The sequence below is a fragment of the Lytechinus variegatus genome, chromosome 3 (genome assembly GCF_018143015.1).
Source record: "Lytechinus variegatus isolate NC3 chromosome 3, Lvar_3.0, whole genome shotgun sequence".
Classification (NCBI taxonomy): Eukaryota; Metazoa; Echinodermata; class Echinoidea; order Temnopleuroida; family Toxopneustidae; genus Lytechinus; species Lytechinus variegatus.
This window is the reverse complement of record NC_054742.1, coordinates 39568198-39595782: the sequence shown is the minus strand read 5'-3', so window position 1 is coordinate 39595782 and position 27585 is coordinate 39568198. Positions and strand designations below refer to the sequence as shown.

The window sequence follows — 27585 nt, the reverse complement described above, 5'->3', positions numbered from 1 at the left end:
TCTGAAGTCGGGTTTAACTTAGACCACAGTCTATCTCTTTGCTAAAATTATGGGGAGCCAAAAATTATGTTTATATTGCATATTTCTTATGTTAACTATTTTGTTTCATTTTGCTTTCATATTGAAGAAAACTATTTCAGTTATCATTCCAAGACAATTATCAACAATTTGGGTGTCATTTGAATTAATAAATTGAATGTTAACTGTTATCGATTCATGCTCCAATTGGCTCTCCATAATTTAACCACAGCTTTAAACCAGGGTTTAATTTAAACCCGAGTTCAGAATATGGGCTATTGTATTTAACAAAAACCATTTTGTTTGTAGATTCAGATGTGAAAGTTATATATTTTATTGTGGATTACTTTTTGGAGCTTATACATAAATATGGGAAGGGAGTTCAACTTTCTTAAGAGAAGATTGTCAGTCATTGAAATTTACACTGATAATTTTACCATATCTAGTCATTTGCCTTTACCAGGATTGAGCCCTGAAGAACAACTAAATGCGACTCCTGGACCGCACAATCATTACCAAAATCATGGATACCCCCAAACACATGTAACAATACAAGACACACAAACCGAGAAACAAACCAGTATTTACTTTAAAAATATATATTTGATGAGTGAGAGTTAGGCTTCAAAATCTAAAGCCAATATTATCTAGTTGGAGGCTGCAGTGGCATTTATTACCCATAAATGTATGCAATACGTCTGATACCACGAGACTAAAGTGAGTGTGAAGCAACCACCGCCTCTACCCTTTCTTGCTTTAGTAGTGGTTTTCTTTTTATCTACTGTACTTCAATATGGATCCGTGTAACCAGACATTCATCAATAAAAAAAATGACTAACTCAAGACGGGAATGGCAGTGTCTTCTTCACATCCTCTAGCCTATCGGCATCAAGTGTAGCACTTTCGTCTTGCAAAATACACTAGTTGCAACCTCCAGCTTGATTATAGGCTATAAAATGATTGAGTTAAGCAAATCTTGATTTTCGATGTGCATAATGCTGGTTAAAAAAGTGTTGTAAAGTGAGGCATACAGTAACTGTAAATCTTTACATAAAAAGTGCAATATAAAACACACACAATATGTACAAGTTGAGGTGTATATAAACATGATTGATAATACAAAAAGTAATCATGATTAAAAAAATGCAGGTCACACTGTATCATTAACCAACAAATCATCCTTCAGACTACAAGACGGACTGACAATTAGAGTACTTAAAAATTTTGATTTAAGAACATCAACGGGTCTCCTTCAAATTGGTGTAAAATCTCACTTCTATATTGATCTTTGGCTTCACTCCGCAATCCCTTCATAGCTTACGTAAAACATGAAGATGATTTCTCCAAGGAAAATTATACAAGAATCTAGTTAAATTATTTTACATTTTTATATAAAGTATCAAATAAACTCTGATACAAAATTGGGGTAAGAAATACTATAAGTGACTTAGAATTATGACACATTAAATAGTGTACTTCCCTAAGCAATAGTTCAAGTCATTCATATAATAAGATGAAAGAATATAAAAAATGTATGTAATGACTTCAGTGATTGGCAGAACACAACAAATACGTTACTCTTAATTCTTTTTGTGATGTTGCATAGATCAAAATACTATTTTCCTTATAAGGGAATGAATGTTTGATTATTAATCATTAAATGTACACAGGACTTTGAACACTTTGAGGGCAAAGATAATGACCAAATTGGGTTAATCAGTAACTTTCACATTTTACCCTTGACTACTTTTTTTGGGGACAGTGTATAATCAATTATCAATTATGAAGGTCATGTTCAGAGTAAACTTTGACCAAAAATAAATTGTTCATGGATTATAACCAGATGAGACCTTTGCCCCCCAAAACTTGGATAAGAGTTGATGGAATTATCTCACCATGCAAATGTTATCAGTTATCTCTGAGCTCAAAAGCCATTGAACATGTACAATTTAAACTGTCATACAACTTTAACTGAATATTATCAGAAAGTATGTCATATCATGTGGAGTATTGTGATTAACTGACATAAACTTTTTATCAATGATTATAACAACATTTGAACTTTACTAGATACATATAATGTATGGAAAAACAAAATTATGCACACTGAAGTACAGCACCATTATTTGGCACAATGAAAAGAAGTCTATGTACATAATTTAACATTAGAATTCAGACAATATAATATACAGTATTTAGCACCACCCTAGCACCAATCCTAAAGAATGCTTCTGATTGTTTTATACTACTTGTATACTAACCCATCTCTTATACAGGGCAAATGTAACACAGATTTGTGATCAATTGCAAATTTCAAAGTATAATTCTGATTGCTAGTGAGGATATTCAACAATATGCATATCAGTGATTTTGACTTGCAATTACAATTCTTTTATATATTGCGAAGCTTCTAAGTTACAGGCACTAGGTGTTTTTCCACTGCCCTTTTTATGACACGCTAACACAGCACAAAATCCTCTCACTACATAACAGCTCACATTGCATTCATGAATAGTAATATGATAAATACATTGAAAAATGCTCTATCCTTACAATATCAAATCATTCCAGTATGACAGAAGACTGCAGGTTAGAGGTCATTGCTTGAACAACCCTCCTCATGACTCATATTTTTCATTGTTATTACTACCTTATCATATATCTGTCCATATGTCTCAAGAATATCCAGTGGCATCCCATACATCATGATCTACTTGGGTTTTTGGATTTAGTAAGAATGCTCTCCTACATCTACGTGAATCATCAGGTAAGAGGTTGCTGTCACCTCTGTCCTTCGTGTGACTGGATTCCTCACTTCTGTGACAATCTCAAGGTGAAGAACGGTTTCATAGGGTCCAGAGATGGGTTTTTGGAGGGACACGTAACCTTGCATGCAAATAAACAATAAAACCAGGAATTACATCACTTGAATTCTTTATTCTAAATGTGACTGTCCACGTCAAACTTAGGAGTCGGCTAAAAATGTATTAAGTTCAGTTGGATAGGACCAAGGTACAAAATGCCTTTACAATTTTAGTAAATGTAGAATTTCAGGGGGAGAATCAAAAGAATAAATGGAACAAGTTTCTGAAAAAGAGTTTCACGCGAGCATAAGATATGCCTGGTGAGCAAGATTAGTTGAAACAGTTGATTGATCGTGATTTGACTTGCACTTTCGAGACTGCAACACACTGCAGAGTCTGCAGTAACAATGCATAATATACTAGCCTCCTTTGCTGAAGATAGACATCAGCATTTTGAATTCAGCCCCCTTCACATGTCGTCCTTATAAAGTGAAACACTTTCACCACACTGTGACTTGTTTCTATAAGTCTCTTCAAATTTAACTTTTGTGATGCCCTTGTACATGGACCCACAAATTTCTAGACTTGATTGGATTGGACTAGAACTTGCATAAAAGTTCAAGCTTAGCTTTATTACTCAAATAGAACGGATACCTGTTCTATGCAGGAGATTAAAGGAATTGTTTGTACTAACCTGTAGGTAAACCTCTTGGGAATAACCTTGTAATGACAAAGTAATTGTCTTCATTTCCACTGACTGATCTGAAGTATGTCTGTGAATGTCCTCCATAAGCACTTCTGTAGTTAGGAAGCTGTAAGTGAAAACACAGTGCATAAGCTTCTAAACAGCATGTCCCTGTTACAGAATGTTTAGAGATTGATCATAGGACTGATTTTTTTCTTCACTTAATTACATTGATCATTGTGTGCAATGAAGTAATAATACAAATCAACAGTACTATCAATCATGCTTTGTGATATAGGAACTAGCATCTATGCAAATTAGAAACATCAGGACAATAAGTCAAGAAAGCTCTTAGTACTAACTAGCTGACATTGTAAGATAGTTGTCATTATAAGAGACCAGTGATTTTTGGCTTATCAAAGAATTTTACTGAACATATCAGAGAAATTACAATTACTGATATGAGTTATGTTGATACATGTAAATCCCCTTAAACAGATAACACTTCTAAAATCACAATTTGAGGTTCAACAATATCTGTTAGAAATCAGCAGTTGATTTTAGGGGTAATAACTGGTTTGTTTTGTCTAAACAATAAACTCGTTTTTTTTAATCAATTCTAACTGGGACCCCTCTATTAAGCATTTCCAACTGTTTTTTTTTAAACTTAAAATTAAATTTGTCTTACTTCACATCTCTCTCTCTTGATGGAATTTCCTTTATGTTGATTACAAATACCAGTACCCTTGTGTACGTCTCATCTAGAGTATATCTAGATCAGACATTATATCATCAACATTTGTTTAACTACTAGTGTTACAACACTTGTAGTAAACATATTGTTGATAGGGGACAATGTATAACTAGCTGAAATTTCACAATCAAGCCATGTTACTATCAATACATTTGGGGAGTATAATGAAATGTAAAGATACAGCATTAGCAACAATGCACTTACCCCTATTGTAAGCAGTCTGATTGGCTGACGCAGGAATGGAATACTTGGAAGAGCAACAAATGTATGACTGATGGTACTGTTGAGGTTTCCACGAGGGCAGTTTGGTGCATTGGGTGGACAACGCTTCACACATTGGATGTCATTGCTAAACATCAAAGATGGAACAAAATAAATAAAAATAGTAACAATTAGTGCGTACCAAACCAAGATGCATTCACGAGTTATATACAGGTTGACACACATACATTTAATAGGACATCGTTCAGGTGATTTCAATTAGTGCAATGTATACTCCATTTCAATCTCAAAAGTTTCTCTCTAGCCCAACTATTACATTTTAGTGCTAATTGAGTGCAGCTGCAGTGTTGTGGCTTTGAGTAACCAATCCATTCGGTTGCATGCCTATTGCTACACAACTGCCACCAAATTAACAACCCATGAACATTGTTTTTTAGTTCATGACCTTTTCCTTATGTTTTTTTGCAATTTTTCAAATGTATACATACAAATATTGTTTAGTCCTAAAAACAAATGCAACCAAAACACTATATGACTATAGTGTCTGGTTTTAATCCCACTGCTGCCACCAAAATGACAGAGTGAGACTACAGCAACAAATCCTAAGGTAATTGCATAATGGATTAAATGACTTACACAGGCATTCTGTTAATACTACATTCACTTTATATCTCCTGGTGATATCATGATGATAAGGACATTAGGGAGTTAGTAAAACCAGGATTAATTAAGAGGATTATTGAATTTAATTGGTTGATTTTTTTTCATTCTCAAATTTTATCAGGAAGTTTACCATACTATTTCATTAAGTCTAATGTTTTAATCACTATTCAATGTATGTTCATTATACTTGGATGTCAACTGAAAATATCATCTGCTCTGGCCAGAGTTCATATCTTAATGCATCACTAAATGCATGATTTCTTTACATATGGTAATTACAAAGAGTTGTTTAACTAATTCCCCTAAGTAGACAGGAATGATATTTAGATAGTTAAATAACCTCTCAGTATTTCTCAGAAATGTTCATACTAATCAAACAGTATTACAATTTTTCAATATGATTTAGTCATAAGTCTAGTAAATTTAGTAACAATCGAATGATAAGATATCCATCACTTCCTTCCATAACATTCAAACAACACTCAAATGCGGTTTAGCATTCACAGTAATATAAACCTTTGAATGTGTTAGATTGATTAGACTGAGTGGAAAGGTTATATTTGCAAACTTTATTTGACAGCCTTTGAACATCATACATATTCTATTCAGCAAGATAGTACGGGAAAGTGTTTGGATGTTACTGTAAACTCAACAACAAGTATTAATGGACTGAATGCCAAAAAAATATTATGACTCCTATAATAAAACAATAACTTTTATTCTGCCGACATCTAATAAATATAAATTATTTGGAATACATATCATTTAATCTATTTCAGTTCTACATGAAGAACATTTTTAAATTAAATATTTACAGGGAGAATACTTAATAAAAATAAAATGGTTTTAAATGTGTTACTAAAGCTTTATTTTGAATACCTATCATGATAACCATTGTACTCAAAACGGATCAACAAAAGGGCTACTCAAATATATATAAATGTATATATATTTTTTAATGTAGTCTAATAAAAAAAAAATCACAAAACGAGAAACTTAATGCAATTTTTTTAAAACTTATTGGTGATCAAACATGTAGACAAAAACAAAGTTTTATTAAGTGTGTATAAGTTTATTATTAATGGAACAAAACATTGATATCAATTAACATGATAAAATGAAAAAGTTTTGATATTTTATATAAAAGAGTATGTACATAAAGAAATTCACAACTATAAACAAAGTCACAGTGAATAAATTCACAATTCATTCTCGATTAGATCATTTCATTAACTAAGTCATTTGTGTGAGACTTCTATAAGCATCATATCTATTAAAAAATAATGTAATGAATAAATTTCACAGAAAGAATATGCGACATGTAGATATTCAGGGATATGGTAGAGGCCGGTCTTGGCCTCGGGCCGAGGCACATTTACAAAGTATTTGGGAGAAGGATACTTCCAACGGCCTCATGAATCAAAAGTACCTGCCCCGACTGATTCCCTATAGATTGTAGATCTACTTTGATTATGCAATGAAGTTGTAACTAATTAGTTAATGACTCGAAAAATCAGCATTAAAGTTAATTCTAATAAATTCAAGTTCATTTACTTTTTATGAAAGCAAAAAAATGCACCTCTTACAATCATTTGCAAATATACAAATCATACCCTTGGATGTTTTTGATACATGTATATCAAAACAACTTTCAATATTGGCTACCACCATTATATTATCATAACTGACAAAATATGCAACGTCAAATAAAAGTATATGAACATTTATCCCATGCATATATGCCTTCTGTCTGCAAAAAAAGTATTTTTCAGATGTACTTTTTCCAGTGGCGAATATCAACAGGGATTAGTGAATCTATTAGCATTTGGCTTCCTCCTTTTTAATGTTTTTTGTAATAGGATAGGAGATAAAATATCAGAATACTAGGCCTACTGTAAAATGGTTGTAAGAAAAGTCATTACCATCTATTCATAGAATTGATGACAAATACTTAAGTCACTTGGAGCTACTGATGATTAATCTATTGCAATCAAAAAGCTCTTGCCCAATTTCAAGATGCTCCATTGCAATTAAATACCCTGTTACTTTAGAAAGACAAATAAATTAGATTTCTCAAAAAGCTTGTGAAATTACTATTGTATGGAAATTAAATACAAAAAATATAATTCTGAAGAATAAGTTTTAAAAATATACTTATTCCAAGTAATCGATAAGAAATTATTGTTGATGTTGATTGTTGACGCATACTAAAATTGGAACGATACAGAAAACTATTATTTATGCAGTCTTGTGTCATCTGTAAACAATTACCTAACCCCCATATGTAGCAGAAATTACAAATTTAATGTTAGGAAAATTTGAAGTTAAAAGAACAATGTAATCAATGAGTGCAAATATAATATGCATAACACTTTCTTGATAGATACATAGTCCTCTCCAGATAAATAGGAATGTAACACAGAATTAAAATCAAAAGTATTTCATCCATTTTACATAATATAACTTAACTACATGAAACATTACTTGCGATGTTTTTTGTGAATATTCTATACATGATAATTGTTACAAATGATAAAAATGGATTTTACCACAGCTCTGGTAAAAACAATCACTTCACTGTGAGACTGTAAAGCGATAGATACATCAAACTATATATCTAAAACAAGCTTTGGAAATCAGTTCCATGACACTCTAGTACAATTAGTTGTGTAATAAGTCTCCATGATACTTATCTAGACAGTCTTCAACCAAGTTCTTTACTATGCAATAAGTTTTCTCATGAATTCATCCATCATTCACTTTACAATCCTCTCTCTGTTGACAGTCTCATCTATACAAATGGATGATCATGAGGTGATATGTTGACATAAAGTTTGGTTAGGTATTCTCCGATCAACCTTGATGTATCCTTCAGGTAAATCTCCATGTAGATGTAGAGCATATAATCCAGAGGTCCCACCAGGGAGCGAGCCATCTTGATACTGGCCTTTGGGCCCTTCTGGACCAGCCTGAACTCCTGCCCTCGATTCCCTCTGGGCATGCGGTAGTAATAGTCATACTTGGGGTTTTCCTCTGTTTGAATCTTATAGATGATTCGATTCCTGTCAAAGTTTGCAGGGAGGGCAATAAATCGGTGTCTGATGGACACTGGTTGTTGGAAACAGTAAGAGTTGCCTGGCTCACACGGGACACGGATGCACATGTCAACACTGGATAAAAAAGGAATGAAATCAAACTGATTATTTCGGATGCAAAAACTTCAATTTAGAATGACATTTTTTCAAAAAACCGAATCTCTCCTGAAATGAATTAAATTATAAATATTTTGTCATCAAAATAAACAATATAATCATAAAGATATGAAAAGAACATATTGTGATTGTGTGCAATTTCTTGACAATTGAAAAATTGACCCAATTTCATATAAAGCACATCATCAATGACTTCTTTTGTACCTACTATATAAAAGGCTTTACATAAATAAATTTTACTCATATATAATCATATATTTCATGATTAACAATATAATTCAACAGTTATGGAAATCAGAAATAATTACAATCAATCAGAACGAAATATATCAGTTCAAAATTTCAACTGCATCAAAACATTATTGGTATAAGTCATGCATGTATACAATTTTAGTATTTAAGTGGTTAGACAACGTAACATTATTTTGTTTGACATTATTCTACATATCAGGTCAAGAAGTCAAATTTCCTTCCATAACAATGTCATAAATTATTCTTAATTGCACACATATATGAGTATATATAAATCACAATATATATGCTGTGCAGAAAGCTCACTAATAAGTTTTGCACTATGAACAGATATATAGCCTGGAAAATATTAACAGCACAGTTAATTGCAAATCGATTTGATTTAAACTTACCATAAACTGAGGCTCCACATGCTAAGCTGGTTATGCTGATCACGTTTATTTGCTCTGAAAAGCCGAGTCACTGAGCATAAAGCACTGCATTGGTAATGCTCTTAATTTAGCATTACAACAAACAACTAACAGAGATCATTTGAGCACATCTATGGTAACATTGAGGATTGAATATATATACACATATATATATATATATATATACACACACATTTACATGTATATCCAGATGTTTATAATTTTCTTTATCTTTGCTGGCTTGGTTAATCATAAACATTAAACAATATTAACAAATACAACAATTTATATTTTTTATTTTATTTATGTAATGTAATATAGCATACAGTATTTCACCATGTGATTTTATAACTCTCGTTTTTTTTAAATTGTTTAATGAAAATAAAAAGGATATAAATAAAATTTATAAGAGTATTCATGAACAGTAATTAGCTTGCACTAATTTATTTCCTTCCAGAAACACTTTGTGATTTCTTCATTCAATCTATGAAAGCAAGCTGATATTCCCCCACCATAAGAAAATCTTCTTTTCCTTTGTTAAGCAAATAAACAGCATAGAATAACATTGGTTTATTAAGAGCAATAAGAAAATATCAATTTGCACAACGTAGTACAGTGCTTGCTGTAATATATCATTGCTAAATCTCTAGTTCAGCAGATTAAAAGGTTGTTTATCATGGTTATTACCTTGCTCTTAGTTCATAGTATTCTGGGCAGTTAATGCTCTGGCACTTGTATCCCCCGCGTGTGTTGAAACAAACCTCATCTCCAATACAAGTATGAGATCCATCTGTGCACTCATCAAGGTCTAAATCCACATGATATGAAGACAGCAAAAAAAAGTAGGAGTTAGAAATATTACATGCTACACATCTAGTATCAATATTGGGAATTATCTTTAATTTTAACTCTAAAAGGACAACTCCCTTGCAAGGACATTTGCCTTGGATATGATTCCCACGTAGGTCCTTCTGAAGAGATGGTAGGTCTTCATAGGTGATACTTAAATTTGAAAATGTTAAGCAGAACAAGCAAGACAATCAGAAGACGTTTTTTTCAAGGACTTAAGCAGTACACGTTTTTCTGCTAGTTTTCCTCATTTCAGATTTCCTCTAAACACGCATTGCACACTTAGACTACTTGAAATTGACTTTGATGCAGACAATGTTCTTACCTTTGCAGGTGACTTTATTTTCCATGAGAGCATATCCAGTTGGGCAGGTGCAGAGGTATGAGCCTGGTAGATTCTCACACGTTCCTCTACATAATCCAAGACTACATTCATCAATATCTGAACAAAGAACAAATAATCCCATTTTGATAATACAAAATATTTACATACATTGCAAATGTATATAACTCATGACCAGACTTTAGGAAGTTTTAATATTATTGTAAAGAACAACAACAGAAAAGGTAAATGAAATGATTGCTACTGATTCAACAATCAATAATATGTATCATAAAAACAAACTTCACATCTTCAAAAGATATATCCGTGGTCAAAATCTGACTTTGTTCTGCTAGTATGAACTTGACAAGAAATGAAACATGCAACGATGAAACACATGCATTTCATGCTATTGGTATCTTACAGATCATTCTAGAATAATTTCAAAGAATCGTATTCTATTATCTAACTAGTGGATAGAATAATATAGGCGAGATATGACCTATAAACCTCTTGATCAAAAACTTTATTTGAACTTGTCAATACATTGCAACTCTCCTTGATTCCTTTATGATTTCTTCATTTATAAAATAAATCTTAATAGTTACCTTCACAAGTAGCTTGATTTCTATTCGCTTGGTGTCCTGGAGGACATTGACACACATAGCCACCTTCTTGATTGATACACCGTTGGTTGTTCTGACAAATATCAAGCCCCTCAGCACATTCATCAATATCTGAAATACAATAAAAATTTTCAGTACAAAGTGATGTCTCGCATGATCGTACAATACAATGAATGGAAATTTCTTTTGCATTGCATTGCGAAATAGTACGGAAAATAATGAGAAAATGAAGAATATTACAAAATTAAATAGTTAGGGTTGCGAATCACTAAAAATTGAAATAAAGTTTAGATAACTGTTGACCAAATGAATACTAGAAAGCTGATTTTATCTGTCTTAAAACATATTCGGACTATTATACTCACAGCGGGCGACATACATCTAAATCCCAAATGTTGTAAAGATATTTACCTTCACAGAAGTTGTTCAAATTGTTGAACCTGAAACCATTTCTACACATGTTGCGACACTGGTACTGTCCTTGAAGGTTGTAACACCTCTGGTTTGGTTCACATTCACTCAATCCTTCTCGACACTCGTCAATATCTGCAAACAAGGGAAATGGGGATGATCGATCAAGATATTTTTTTAAAGTACAGAACATCATAATGTACAAGTACATTCATATCTGCTCAAATGAAAGTGACAGAAGAATTAGAAGAGCTGTATGCCTCGAGGTCGGATATTTTGTTCTATGCTCCGTCTTCAAAAGCTTATATCGGGGTGTCTTTGCTTTAAAAAGCCTGAGAGAGTCAGTGACAAATGCCATCATTTTTACTCCTGAAAACGAGTCGAATTTGTGTTTCATTTGAGTGATTTTTAAATTATCAATTTATTAATTTCCTGTCTCACTTCTGTCGTTATTGAATAAAATGTTACATAGATTTGATTTTTTTAACATCAAAATGCAATTTTAGGTCAACTGGAAATAATCTAGTTCTCCCAATATCCCTCCACCTCACTCACAAACGTAGCACTGGCAATATAGCTGGCCTTGACCTCGAATTATGTCTTCTTCTAGGACCCTTTCTCAAAGACCTATGTCTAGGTTTTGGCTGAAACATTTGAAACTTGTGCCACATATATCCTATCTTAAAAGTCTTACTTTGCGCTAAATTATACATACCAACACAACGCCCATATGAGCCTAGTCTAAATCCTCGTCTACAACCACAGGAAAAGCTTCCATTTGTGTTTTGACAGATTTCATAGGGTGCACAATTGGCAATCCCTCTCCGACATTCATCCACATCTATATATTCAAAGATAATAAGGAAGGTGAAATCATACCATTCAAAAGAGATACAGTTGTAACTAGCTCAATAAAAATTGTCAATAACTTGAGATACAAATCACAAATGAAAAAAAAATTATTTAAGACACACTTAGTACGTGTATATCAGCATATGTATCCTGTGAAAAATACAAAATTTTACAAATTTCGTTAAAAGACCACTTGTTATTGAAATGACTGAATAATACATCAAGTGATGTCATATACAAATCTATGTCACATTACAGTTTCAAGAGGAGGTCTTTCCACAAAATACAGTTTTACAGCAGCAATGTTTTTTTCATTCTCCTGATTTTTACGCTTGTTATAGATACCAAGTTTCATCACCTCTGAAATGAGATTACTTGTACTTTCACCAATCTTTATTTGCCCTAAGCTTATTTACAAAAAGCTGGCAAATCACTTACTTTGTGTTGAGGCTATACTGACAATGTGAACTATCATTATGTATGCTTTAAATAAATGTGATATAATTGAGCTCTGAAAATCCTGTATGCTAACAATAAACAAAGAACAGAAAATGTTGCTTTCTGATAATGACAACTCACCCAGACAAGCACGGCGAATTCTACTGTACTCAAAGCCATTTAAACACACAGAAATACATGTGTAGCTCCCAACATTATTTTGGCATCGTGTACCATCGTTGCATTCAAATGTTCCTTCCTCACATTCATTGATATCTAAGAAAAAATTAATAGTAGTAAATAATCATCAAAACAATTCAAATCAAGAAAAATTGGAGTGGAATGTACGAATAGGGCATGGTTGCATTTAAGATTTGCATTCAAACATTACTGAAGAAATCAGATGCAAGTCCTGCATGTACAATTCTGACTGGTTGATAATCAAATTGCATCTGATAAATGGAATTGCAATTAATAGTGACCCTTTCTGTAAAGAGCTTTACAAGTTTCATGAAGTTGGAATCATTTCTTTACCTTGTGTACACCTGTTCACATTGCCATCAGTCCTGAAACCTCGTGGACATGGCACACATTCATAGCTTCCCCTGATATTTCTACAAAATTCTGTCCTCTGACAGGTGTGGCTGTCCTGACTACATTCATCAATATCTATGTGAGAAGAGAGGGTAACACAGTGAACATATAACTAAAAATGTTCCAGTAAAAAAGTAAAGATGAAATATATGGTGAGCTTTATATAGATACTAAAAAGCCTGCAGCTGGAAACAAAATTAAATGAAATGAATTATAGAAAAATAAATTTGTTGACTTTATGTATTCTCAGCAAGAGAGATTGTAAACAGTCATTACAGGTACTTCTCATTGTATTTCATTACATAGATTTAATATTCTCAAATTTTGGCTCAGCTTTTCATTAGTGAAGAAATTAATCAGTTGAAAGAGTGTCTACATATTTTCTATTTTCAAATTACTTTATCTTCTCTCCATATATGTGTATTCAATTTGCATTTTTTGTGCATGATTCTTTTTTCTCCTCTTTATAGAAGTGCCACATATAATTGTATATTATTTGGCAAATTAAGATGATATATATATATATATATATATATATATACATTATTTGAAAATAATGCCCATAGATAATTTGAAACATCTTTTCTTTAAACTAAAAACTATTGTTTATACAATCTAACAAGAAAATATGGATTCAGCTGTTAGAAGAACCAACTTTTATAAAAGACAGATAACGTTTTCAAATATTGGTAAGCTTGGACAGGTTTGGATGAGTTAAAATGGAAAAGGGAATGACAATAAGAAAGGAAAGAGAGAGCGAGAGAGATAGAGATTGACAGACAAAGAGAAAGATAAAAATTTCACTGATTTTCCTGCTGGTCTTACCAACACATTGTTGCGTATTTGCATTGATGGTATATCCTGTACCACAAGGCACTATCCTAGTACAATGAAAGCTTCCAGGAAGGTTGTCACATCGAGCTCCATCAAGGCATTCATGAGTTCCCCTAGCACATTCATCAATATCTAAGGAAAAATGATGATCAGGATAATGTTTCTCAGTATCAAACTCATGAAAATGTAAAAACAAATGAAACAAACAAATGGAACTCCTCTGGCAGTCTTGCCTGCACTATGCATTTCATTATAGCAGCAGCGCTGACTTTGAAAAAAAGTAAGATGAATGATTATTCACAAAACACCATTTATAAAATAAAATCTGGATTCATCAAATCTTAATGACCTTTAACCTTAATCATGTGACCTTGGTTAAGATTTCAATCATCATGATATCGCATCTGTCAGAAAAGCAGTGTCTGTAATCTTGTTCTGCTATGCAGGTGAGGCAAAAATCACTATAATTAAATAAAACTCGCAGTGGCACCTCATATTTGCAATCATTATCATAAATCATGACATAACAAGCTGGTTCTTCCCATATAAAGTGGATTTTTATTAAAAACACAATAATGGCAATGGTTGATTTTATTTAATAAATAGAACATCATTAACTTGACATTTTATCCAAAGTTTGGCTCAGTACCTACAAAAAGAAACCACTCCACCATGTAAAAAGGAAAACTATCCCAAAGGATACAGTGTTATGGCAACCATGTCTTTCTTTATCTCCTGGATATTCAACTTTTTTTAATACAAGATTTTGTGTCATCCCAGCAGCAATAAAGTTTCAATACACAAAAACGTTTTGTTAGGAAATATATCAATTATTATTATTATCATTGCAATCGATAAAAAAACATTCATTACCTTTGCATTGCGATGAAGTTCTATCATAGTAGTAACCTGCAGGACAGCTAGCATGACGACATGTATAGCTGGCATACCTGTTTTCACAAATGCTTAGTTCATCGCAGGTATCTGTACGCTCTGCGCACTCATCAATATCTGTCACAAAATCACAAGATATTAAAAGAGTCTAGCTTGTAAATAAATACAAATAAAAAAGGTCCATCTAACATGGAGAAAGTATTAAACTATCAGTTATTACTTCAATTATTTTCAGTAATGAGTTAAGATATATATATCATACATGTATTCATTACGGGAGTAAACTTACATTCATTTAGTTCAGTCACAGTCAAAATAGGAGCTTACATACCTGCAAAACTTTAAGGCTAATCAAATTAACCATTCTACTACCACAAATGTTTTGCGCTTAGGATATTATCTTCACCAAAAATTTCTGCAGAAAGTATTACTATATTGAAAAATATATACAAATCACCATTCTGGTGGCAGCGGTGGGATACACACCCCTAGATACCAATACCAAAAGTTTAAAGCTAATTTAAAATTACAATTTTACTACCATGAATGTTTTGTGCTAAGGACATATCTTCAAGAATTGTTCTTCTACAGGAAGTATTGCCATTTTGAAAAATATTTTAAAATCACCATTCTGGTGGCAGCAATGGGATACATCACCCCTAGATACCAATTCACTGAGCCCTTTAACACAAATCTAAAATTTATTGTAGGGCAGATTTTAGGGATTAATTATGCACTGATGATTATGTGGAATCAGTTGTACAAATGCTCATTCATTGTCAGACTGACGATCATACACGTTTGTGTTAAAATTCCCTGCTTAGAATTAGAATCATTAAATATTTTGTAGGTCTACTTTTATTTATCATCATCATCAAAAAAAGAAGTTCATGGTTTCTTTTCTAGAGCAATTTCAAGTGGGGATTAAATGATGCAGCACAAAACGTAATAAGAAAATAAACAAAGATGGAAAATGAAATTGAATAAAAATCAAATCAAGGCTCTTACCGACACAATACTGATTTGTAGGGTCGTATCTGAGCCCACTCCTGCACACAACATCACTGATGCAGTTAAAGGATCCAATTGTATTAATACATCTTTCTGCATAGTTGCATGCCAGCTGATCAGTCACAGCACATTCATCAATATCTTGAAAAATCATTCATAAGAAATCATAAAGTTCACATGACACAACAAAAGCAAAGTAAAATTATACTTTTAATGATAATATCAAAATTGGAGTGATTTTTGTTGAGACAAGAGTGCAATCACTTGGTGTTTTCATATATTCCTGGATTCATGAAAGCTGTATCTTGAAACTTTTATGTAGGGTAAAGAATAAATTCTTTCTAAGAACAATTATATTCAAATTAGAATATTTTCAATAGGAATCATTTTCCATGTGGTCATGATTCACATTAAGATTCAACTTAAATGTTTGACATCAAAATGATGCAAATATTGTTTTCAAGTTGTGTACATTGTTGTTGATCTGTGCAAAAGACTGTACAAATTAAATCATACAGGACAAGGTAACTAAAATGATATCATAGGATCAATCACAGTTTGAAAGTAGGACACTGCAGAAGCTACAAAATCGGCTAAAATCTTACATTTTGGATTATTGCTAGGTAACATAACTATTTCATAACTTAGGAAAGGTGATTCTGCCAAACAAATGAAAATTGCTAGCATTGGTTACTCTCTAGAATACCAAACACTATAATAGGCTACTGTTTGAGTTCATCTGAAATGAGAATCATAACCAAGTACCCCTTTAATAAACCCACATATACATCATTATCTCTTATCTGTCGACACTAGCCTGTTTGTCAGATTTGAGGTCCCAATAAACAACCCCTAATTACATAATAAGAAAACAGTGAAAACAAATAGGATCACAACAAAATGTTTCAACAAAATCTTTTTTGTAAATATCAAGGGATAATTTACACAATTGAAGTTATGAATTCTTTAATTATCTTTTTTAGGGCAAACCTCTTAGACTTTTTAAGTCGAAATCTGTTCTTTTTAACTGGGAAAATATGAAAAACATCCATGCTCCATGATTACCTACCTTCACAAGTATGTCCATCTGACATGAGTCGATATCCTGTTCGGCAGTAGCACTCATATTCTCTGCCAACTTGCCGACATTCATGCTGGCAAGGTGCCTGACTACACATCAAGACCACAGGAGGGGGTCGTGTGTCACCATCTGCAAGTAAACAGATAATTGGCCTTCTAAAATGTACACAAGTTTCTTTGAAAAGTGTACTGAAGCCATTGTACATATACGCAGCCACTTTGAACAACAGGGCATGAAAAAAAATTGCTCATTTGGTCACATATAGGCAGTTGGCAGAAACTTGTAAATATTACTTTATGCTCATATATACAACATCGGAATATATTTTTCACTTGATAAGAATTATTGGTAGATTTATTATTTGTGAAAACAATACAATGTGCATTGTTATGTGGAATAAGGATCAGCTCACTTTACTTCACCACATTCAATGCAACTTATGAATGACAATGGACCAGTATTCTGATAGACATGCAGAACCAAACATTATTAAAGAGTGCAGGTCTGTTTGCACTTTGGTGACCTGTATTGGAACTTTTATTATCTTACCTGACACACATGTTATGTTGTCCTCTAGTAAATGATTGCCTGGATGACACTCACAAACATAGCTGCCAATCAGATTAATGCATCGTTCTGTACACAATCTATGGCTTGTGGTCAGGGAACATTCATTTTCTGCAATGAGATAATCAATCGGATATTTCACACTGACTTAAAGCTCGAGTCCAATATTGATACATCATTGTATATTTAAACAAGTCATAAAATATTAAAGCAAGACAAATTTAGGCATGTATCATATATGATGCTGTGATTCTCCCATCAAGGTAACCCCAAAAGAAAGAAAACAGGAACATGGTCAACGATACTTGTCCTTCTAATGAAAGTTCTATATTCACACACCTGTAAGCCAACATACAAAAAGTACAGTGTGATTTCTTATGTCGAAACACAGTGTGAAACCCGGGTAGGAAACACAGATCACATGCAGACAAAGGTCGGGGTCAATTATCCAAGTGATGGTCAAGACTGAGATGTGACCATTAGGCCTACATTATGGCACTCATTTCAGAAATACACTTAAATAATTTGGATATCAGGCATGGAATTTGAGAAGATTTTGCACATATTCAAGATGGCAAATTTGACACTAATAGCCTACACTTCCTCAGTTTTTGATTAATATCACTTTTGCAGAGTTCTGTTCAATAGATGATCTTTAGTAGCCATACAATTGAGTATTAAACTAGTGAGAATTCATCTCTATTGTTAGTACCATCAGTTTATCACCAGATTTAGGTAATAAAGGGTAATAAACTGTGATTAGCATTATCAAACAAGTGTACTTTAAAGGAGTCAAGCTGACTGGTACAAACTATGGATTGGGTAGCTTTCAAAGTATCATTCAAAGTATCATAAAATGTTCATAAACAAAGCAGAATCTTACTCAGAGGAACAAGGGACATTAAGCTGTCTTCAGGGTTGATTTTTAAAACTGTTATTAATGTCACATCTTCATTATCTTGATCATCATCATCATTGCAGATATCATTTAGTATTATCATTAGTATTATCATTATTATTATTATTATCATTACTATAATCATTATCATTATTATCATTACCATCATTATCATCATTATTATCATTATTAATATTATCATTATTATTATAATCATCATCATAATCATAAATCATGAGAATTATTATCACCAGCATTGCTATTATCAGCATCATATTCATCTTCATGCTAAACAAACTTCTTATGATTAATCACCAACTTAAACATATTATCGTGCATCATAAATAAAGAATCTACAAAAAGGGCAAAAGTGCTGAAAAAGAGAGAGAGAGAGCAGAAAAGTGTTTAGGTGTATTAAGTGTGTTTCATTTCCATTTCAGATGTCTCTATCCAGATGTATATACTTATTATGTTAGTCCACATTCAAATCAAATTATTTTCACTCTCAAAAGACGTGAACAAATTTCATCTTACCATCATAGCTGGAGGCAGCTGCATTACAGCAGTAGGTGAAGGCACGGTCACATGATGTACCTGTGCTCATGGATTCACACTCGATACCATCATGATATGCATTAATACCAAGCTCACAACAATCACAGCATTCCTGCCAAAAAGGATAGATCATCCCAACAAAACTTTCATATACATTAGAAAATCAATAAAAAGATCATTTAGTTGTCACCATTAATACAATTTCAATGTCACTCGGTTCAATTTAGCAAAGACACTTACTACCTGGAATATCTATAATTTTTTCAATCTTTACTGTAAGTGTTTCAAAGTTGAAGATTATGCCATCCAAGGCTAGAGAAAATACAAGTGAAGTTCCTATACAGAAATAGAAGATCTGCCCATCACAATGGGAAGAGATAATGCAATATCTCTCATAGATGATTCCCTATTAAGATTTATTAATTATTGGGTTTAAATATGATTGTATCAAACAACATGACTCCATGTAGCTAATGCTTACATGCAGGATAATATTCCATTGTCTGTAGTGAAACCATTGCACAATAATGTTTCAAAATACTATGTTTAAGATATAAACAATCCATCCAGGGGGTCTCAGAAGCACAGTTTAATGGGTTGCTTTTCAAAACAAATAATATTCTCTCAAAACACTTCCCAAAATATGGACCTACTCAACACATCATTCAACAGGTTAGATTTATAATGGACAAAAATAGCATTATGAACCCCCTGTGCTGCATCTAATTTCACAAGAAAGAAACTGTTGAAATATGGGAATTAAAATATTCAAATTTATTTTGCTTTGAGCTACTCTCAGTAAATAGGCAGGAATTCATTTCAAGTGCTGAAGCTATATGCTGACCTTCAACTTGATGGTGACAAATTTTTCTCCTTCCTGTGTCACCTTTTTACATTATGTGCAATATTTCACATTTAATAGTTCTACAATATAATCATGTTCATATGATAAAGTTAAACACTAAAAATACATCATAGTTCTGTACTTCTTTTCTAGAAGACAAATATAAAAAAAAGACTGAAATCAATATACCATGTAACAGTTTTTTATTAATTTGAAATTGACATCTTTGTTGGCTATCATGATCATCTTGAACTTTCCTTGAATGAATTTCAAAGATCTTGTCAAGATAAATCTTGTGACAAGACTGAAGGTCAAGCACAAGTAGTGTTTCCTGTGATCAAACAGAATGAATTATTTAAACAATGGTCCAGAGGAGGTTGAAAAGAATTGGATACAGTACACACAAAATTTGAAAAAAGAAGATAGTTATGCCCAACACAGTGATATGAATATCAGTCACTTCTTCAGTTGAATTGTATGAACTATGAATTACAAAATATTTCATTGTTTGCAGATTTGACAAAAAGACTCCTACGTGTACTGTAATGAAATCCCTATATAGGTTACAACAATAACAGTTCCATGGAGAAATCAGTCACACTATGAGAGAAAATTAGAATATTTCATATGTTACAGTGATAAAATACAAAATAAATAGTGAGTTGGTGATAAATCTGGTTCCCCAATTAGCATAACTACCAGAAATTACGGCATATTACTGTTATGAAATCAAGCGAAACTTTTAAACATTTTAACTCTTATTTTTCATCTGATTTTTGGTGAATTTTGAGTGAACATCTCATTTTATTTTTTTTTTCCAAAATCAACTTTCTGTTGGAGATAAACTTCCCTTTAAAACCATAGTCTTAAATATATATCTCTGTTAAAATCAGATAAAGCTGAACGTGTCAAAAGTAAAATTTTGTTGACATCCTCTTTGTCCAGTGTTCACTGGACTATTTGCTTCAGTTTAAATTATTAAGGTAAAAAATAAAATCATCATTCCTAGAGAGTTATGAGTAAGTGTCAAAGATAATCATACCAAATATGCTTACAAAATGGATCTCTTAAATTGGAAATATACTGCTTGTCACATATGGCTACCCACAGTCAAACCACTAGCTTAGACCACAGGTTAAGTCAAAACAAATTTCAGACTAGGGACTCTCTTTTCAATTAAAAAAAGTAAACCAATACTAAATAACTTAATCATGAAAGTAGATTCAATATTTCACGGAGTCACATAATTTGAAGTTAAGGGTGCAGTAATTCAAATTCTAGCTTTTAAGTTCTCAGAAAATATAACAACAAAAACACCCAGGGAAGAGGCATTAAAACTATTGAATACATGCAGTCTAACCCAACGAAAGTAACGATAAAGAATTATTTTGCTGAAAACCATATTATTAGAAATTTTTATATACTTTACTGAATAGAATATAAGAGTATGAATACTCTCACCTGGAATTATTCTATATCTTACAAATTAAGCATTCTTTATAAAGTGATTTACATTCCGATGAACATCTGAAATGTTTTATGTTTCATGTAAGCATACCTGAACAATTTCTTTTGTCTCCAAATGGGTTAACATATGTCAAAATATCATTTCCAGCATATTTTCTTAATATAAAAACAAAAATAATATCAGCTTACCTTGCCAGCTGAGTAACATGTGCTGTTGTTTAAAGAGTGACAACTGCCTACGGACATTCTGTGATTAATGGCCCTTTCACACAAGACGGGTCCTAGACTGTGAGCACAGCAGGACTTCATTATAACCATACAGGTCTCCTGATCTTCAGGTGCTATGTCAGGAATAGTCTCAAGGTCATCACAAGTGCGACCCAAACTGGCAAAGGAGGCTCCCCTTCCACAACAGTCTGGCATCACATCTATCAGGTTTGCTATCATAAAGGAAGAGAATCAAATGTTTTTGGTGATGTGATGAAAAATTGACCCATAAATTTGCAGAATATTTTGAGCAACTACATGTAAATGAACAGCCAATGGATTTCTGTTCTATCAACCACAGTGCTTAATTAAGCTTATTTTGTCTAGCTTATAAATGTTATATTTCGTAAACTTATGCCATACCTTTCATTCCACAATATTTAATTACTTTTCATCAGTTACTTACAACTGATAAATCACACCAATCAATCAATCATTCATATTCCCATCTACTGGCACTTTTCTTCCACCTTTAAAACACATCAGAGTTACTGCATCAGACACATGGTATCATACATCAATGTAAATTTGAAATTGATAAACACTGACAATTTAACTTCCAAGTTACACATTCAAATGATGGACTTGCAAGGTAATGAATTAAATGTGGCTTGGAATACTGATCACAGTATTTTCTTCATGTAGGCAGGACCTATGTCAACCTTCCAAGGCACAAACAACTTCTTTGAACTTTTGAACTTATTTTTTTTAACATAATATTTCGGCACATGTCTGGTTTCAAACCTTTGTCAATAGAAAACAAGATATCTCCCCTCACTTCCAGTAAAGAAAGCATGGTTCTCCATAATCACTTCCTTTGGTTGACAAATTAGGTTAACCACTTTACAGGATAGATAGGCCTACAATATACCTATATGTAGGCTATGTACCCAGATGTAACAAGTTCCCCCCCCCCTGGGGCTGGGGGAGGGGGGTGTTAATGGCTGGACAACTGTAGCCTGAGTGAGATGAAACAAATACAACACTTTCTTATATGTTTAAATCAAGTGCTTCAAATGGATGTCAATGGGAAAGTGATTTCCTGGCTTATACATGTGCATGTCCTCCCTCCTGTTGTTAATTAAATTCGAAAAAATGAAATACTAAGCCATGTTGGGAGTATCTCGCATACGCCATATTTACAAATTTCATCTGCAGACCAGTCACTCGGGCCACCAAAAGGACAAACCCACATTTGTCTCCCTTCCCCTATCTCTTTTTTTTTGGTCATATAGTTTATTTGAGGAGCCTATACCTCCTTCCCCATGATTAAAAGCTCACAAACTGCATAGAACCCTGTTCCTGACAAGCAAGTTTACAATGGCCACAAATTATTCACCATTTTAACCACCTCATTTATTATTGTTCAGCGCCATTTCCCCGTCAAAACTACAAATACAACATGAAATTATTTTCATTTTGACACATATATTACCATGCCATGGTGCATATATCTGCAATGTGAATGATAGAGGAGACTAGTAATCATAGTAATTAAAGATTACGGGTTAAAAATGCACTTCAACACATAATTTGAATTAAAAAAACATAAAAATTCAACATGAGATCCCAGTTTATGGCTCCCCATGGCATATGTGATATGTCTACTAGATAATCACATATGCCACGGGGAGCCATGTACTGTCGTATTAATTAGCCTTAAAACTTGGATCTCACAAAATATGTAAATGTATGCCATACATTATTTCTAAATTAATAATCTCCATGCTAACAGATGGCTTTTACACTTCAATTTCTGTAGTGTTATACTCTCATTTTTAACAAATGCCCCATGTTATCCAATTTATTAGCATTCTAATAATTTGTTAAAATATAAAATTGATCATAATAAATAGTGTAGTAGATTTCAGGGTACACCATGTATCTTTCTTGGGCAAATGTTGGTCCTGAAAAGGACTTTGGGTAGTCCTTTTCAACATTTGCCCAACAAAGATACATGGTGTACCATGAAACCTACTACACTATTTTTCTTCGCCATGGAAACCTTCAGAAGTTAGATCATAATAAACTTCACAATATGCTCTAGACTTGGTCACTTACCATAACAAAAGCTCCAAGAAGTGACAAGCGTTATCCAAAAGATGTGGAGATTCATGATTAGCGTCTGTAACGATAACTTAACTTAAGTAGACAAGTTTATTAATGATATCCAAGTCTGTGATCAGTTGGTGTAGTGTAGTATTATTCCCGGATACGTTCACAACTCTAATCAATATACAAAAACATTTGGCCCTCAACTTCACCCCTTCACCGCGTCGCAAGTACAATAATCCACTGGGTAGCTCCCTATTGTGTAGAGCACCACCAAACAAATACAATCCTCTTTGTAGATTCACAATGAATGAATGGTCCCAACTTGCAACTGATTGGCCGAGAGTTTGATTGCGAACAAGGATCTTTATCGAAGAAAAGATATCTCTGCGCTGTCCAAGTGCATCTTCATCTGTTCATGCTCGTGTGATGTACCCTCTGCACGTGTTGCTCTCGCCCCCGCCAGCTTTGTTATGCCTCAAAATGATGCATGCAGAAATAAAGGAGACTGGTCCTTGTTGCTTGCAGCCAACGTTATGTGAACCCCATTGATTTATGACTTCAGATTCGCGCGGGCCGGATAACACTCGGAAACTTTTTGGAGCACTGTGCTGATTGACTGATACGCACCGGTATTTCCTAGATTAGACTTCATAACGACATCTCCGTTGTTTGCTTGTTTTACAACACATTATTTCCTGTGACATTTACATCAGAGCATTGTAATTTCCCTTTTATATCTACAGTTATCGGACTTAAAGAATAGGGCATATGCAGAACGGTGTAGATTTCATATCCTGATCAGGTTTTCTCAATAAGTTAACAAGTTTAGCATCAATAGTAGGCCTAGTCTTTCCTTACTCTTTCATCCTTCTTCAGGGGCCGCTGAAGCGGGGGGGGGGGGGGGGGGGGATTTTGGAATTTCGTTATGCAGCATCGAACATTATTTTGTCATTTTGTGGCGTTGAATAGCACATTGGCGTGGCCACTGGGCGTAGTCGATCTTAGACAATGACTGCTTCCCTAAACAATCAACCCCACCCTTTATATCTTTTGGGGAAGCTACATCGTAACACCTACCTCTCGTTGGATCACAATTACCATAGTTCCATGATGCTCAATAGTAGGCCTAATACAATGTTGCAATTTCACTATAATCCAAACCATATTTCATAGTCGTTTCCGATAGAGATATAGGCCCAGTGTTTTCTTGCTTTACAAACAAACAAAAACAACAAATTTTTTCCGTATTCCCCGTAAAGTACTACAGGGTAAAAAAAAAATCACATTCATTTCCATCCGGTTTTTCTTTTCCGGGGGCCCTGAATTCCGTTGGGTTTCAAAAGAATGATTATAAATGCATCATTACCGCGGAAATTCGACTTAATTTCAGACATTTCTCGCGGAACTCAGACAGACGTATATCTGATTATCATTTCAAACTTAATTGACAAACCTTGCTGATGCATGGTCTGACCAAAATTGTTAAACATCTATACGCAGGCATGCATGTCTATACGTATATCATGTATATATACACCATTAGTGCAATGATTAAACTGTAGGCCCAATAAAGACTTCAAACTTCCAAATTTCCCCCCTTTTTAAATGAAAAGAAGAAGGAAGAAGAAATGAGCAGAAACTTAATGCAATCTTGTTCCTTCTTGAGGAAATACCCTCTCGTCAGGCGTCTTCCATCTTTAAGTTCATATACCTTGAAAATGATATTGTAATGATATTCATAAATAGGACCTATATGCAACTTTACAGGAAAGCGTAATTTCTATTTGGTCACAGCTTGCTGATCTTTACATATGGGTTTGATATTGTTATATTAAATGAAATATTCAGTTATTATGACAGTGGCGTAATGAGCCAAAACTTTGGACGGGGCAGGATTTTGCATATCAGGCAACAATAATTTTTTTTTGAGTTGAGAGCGAAGAATTTTTTTGACCCGTTATTACAAAAAGTCAGATTTTGTGATTGATTTTGGTTTGGTTTGGTTTTAATTCATGACTGAAAAAAAATCATAAATACAAACAAAATAAACATTACATGATCAAATAATTATATATAATATAACAATAATTAAACTTAACAATGCATGTAATATAAAATATATCACTGAGAAAGACCAATTTCAGATTGGCCATAAAAAGCCAACCTGTTCTTCCCGGGGTACCTAAAATTTTGACATAATATTCAGAAAATAATGTCATATTTCACCCTTCTCTCTTTCCTATTCTTTCCGTTCCTCTTTATTTCTCTTAGTCATGAAAAATTTTGGGGGACAAGCGTACCCAAGCCCCCCCCCTTCATCTGTACGACACTTAATTATGACATGCACAAACGGTATTTATGAATTCTGTTTCGATGTCCGATGGTGGTTTAGCAACTTTCAATGACTATATTAAATACGTAATGGTAATGACATGTAAAGAATGTGCACTGAAAATTGACAAGTAAAATAACATGAATGTCTAAGTCTAAGTCCACCATAAGTTAAAAAAAGTAAAAAAATCAAAATACATAATGCTTTCTCAAATTAAATGTTATCAACATATGGAAATAACAAAGTTGTGAGGTTAAATGGGACGCAAGTAAAGCCCATGATGTCGCATCCTCACTATTTGATTGTATTTCTTTATTCTATTTTTACAGCTGTGACAATATGGACAATAGAAGATCTTGATTGAACCATAATACATATCAACACAGGCGATTCCAATCAATGTTGAAGTCTAATGATGTTTAAATGAGGAAAAAATAATATGAAAAATGTAAATACGTGACATCATCACTTCATCACTCCCCTCCTTTTATATTTCATCTGGGTTATGCACAGTACATGACTGTTGCAGTGCCATTGCTTTATTTTATTTTTTTACTTTTCTTTTTTGTTTGTTTTACAACCGATTGTATAAAGTTTCCAGGTTTGTTTTTCTGTTTATTCAAATCAACGTGTTGGGGTGGACTTGACATTTAACAAGATTTCACGAAAGAGATGGTACATAAATCACGCCCAGAAGGAGCAGAGTGATTGGGGGCACATTGGGCAAGGGGAAGGGGCTTATGTCACAATTACCCTTGGAATACACACAACGACTTTTCTTCATAAGCCAATTCGAAGTATATGTAGTAATCGTTATATTTATTATGCAAACTAAACAAGAACTACAAATAAGATTGTATAACGTGTTTAATATCAATTTAATTGATTAGTTTCAAATTTAGAGTTAAATTGTACAAATATTCTTCTATCATGTCATGATAAATTTGAGTAAAATGTTTTTATTTTTGCTTGTCATAAAAATGAGATTCTTGAATGTGAGATTAAACATCCGTACACTATCCTCCTAAGTTACTTCTTGAGCTAGGGTAATGTTCATGACGGTAGGACCTCCACGTGTGATGGGAAACATCTCGGACAGGTTTCAAACAAGATCTGATCTCATACCACCAAGAGCCCTGTCGAGAAAAATTAGGCGGAAACATATTTTAGAAATCGCTGTCAAAATATTTGGAGCAGAGTTCAGATCACTTCATCGTAAAATAACAAGAAGGCCGAATCGCAGGTGTACAAGAAGGGACAAGAATACACTGAATGTGCGGTGTCAAATGAAAAATGTTTTTTCAGTATCTGATTCTGATGAAATATTTGCTGATATGGAAGATATGAAGTTTTTTTTTATAATTGTATTTTGAAAATAAAAAGATGAATGATATCTTTTGAATGTCACTGTTGTATTTTTTTTAATTGGGCCTTCTCAAAAGTTTAATTTAAGAATTTGAATTCATTTTTCACCGTTGATGAGTTGATGTCAATACTGGAGCGTGTCCATCGATTTTAAAAGAAAAAAAAATGGTCCCTCAGCTATATTATATTCGGAGTACATGGGGAGAAAAAAAAGATATAGAAAGGAAGCATATATGGTTTTGGGGAAAACGTCCAAGTATACAAGCAAAAACTATGGTTTTTGCTTGTATAACACCACAGTTT

At 33.2% G+C, this 27585-nt stretch overlaps 2 protein-coding genes across 2 annotated transcripts; both read right to left on the bottom strand.

Moving 5' to 3' along the window:
- Positions 1-601: 601 nt before the first annotated feature.
- LOC121410989 (fibulin-1-like) lies at positions 602-24169 on the bottom strand. The gene is made up of 18 exons (XM_041603435.1): positions 23592-24169; positions 21453-21703; positions 18932-19064; positions 17482-17610; positions 16921-17061; positions 15849-15992; positions 14820-14957; positions 13938-14078; positions 13053-13187; positions 12660-12794; positions 11944-12069; positions 11229-11363; positions 10800-10928; positions 10195-10311; positions 9708-9828; positions 4466-4610; positions 3517-3634; positions 602-2904 (listed from the first exon to the last, which is right to left on the bottom strand). The coding sequence occupies exons 1-18, from the start codon at positions 23644-23646 to the stop codon at positions 2747-2749; spliced, it is 2451 nt and encodes an 816-aa protein (XP_041459369.1). The 5' UTR covers positions 23647-24169; the 3' UTR covers positions 602-2746.
- Positions 5856-9184, bottom strand: LOC121410991. Its single transcript, XM_041603438.1, has 2 exons — positions 9003-9184; positions 5856-8316 (listed from the first exon to the last, which is right to left on the bottom strand). The coding sequence occupies exons 1-2, from the start codon at positions 9020-9022 to the stop codon at positions 7938-7940; spliced, it is 399 nt and encodes a 132-aa protein (XP_041459372.1). The 5' UTR covers positions 9023-9184; the 3' UTR covers positions 5856-7937.
- Positions 24170-27585: the final 3416 nt, after the last annotated feature.

What these genes read in the sequence shown, in the direction of transcription:
- LOC121410989 (XM_041603435.1), bottom strand. Translation starts at nt 23,646, where the DNA reads ATGAATCTCCACATCTTTTGGATAACGCTTGTCACTTCTTGGAGCTTT. An exon ending in CATGTTACTCAGCTGGCAAG is followed by an intron (nt 19,065 to 21,452) that starts GTAAGCTGATAT and finishes CCTTTTTGGCAG; the next exon opens with GAATGCTGTGATTGTTGTGA. An exon ending in CAACATAACATGTGTGTCAG is followed by an intron (nt 17,062 to 17,481) that starts GTAAGATAATAA and finishes GTTTACTTGCAG; the next exon opens with ATGGTGACACACGACCCCCT.
- LOC121410991 (XM_041603438.1), bottom strand. Translation starts at nt 9,022, where the DNA reads ATGTGGAGCCTCAGTTTATG. An exon ending in ATGTGGAGCCTCAGTTTATG is followed by an intron (nt 8,317 to 9,002) that starts GTAAGTTTAAAT and finishes TTTTTTATCCAG; the next exon opens with TGTTGACATGTGCATCCGTG.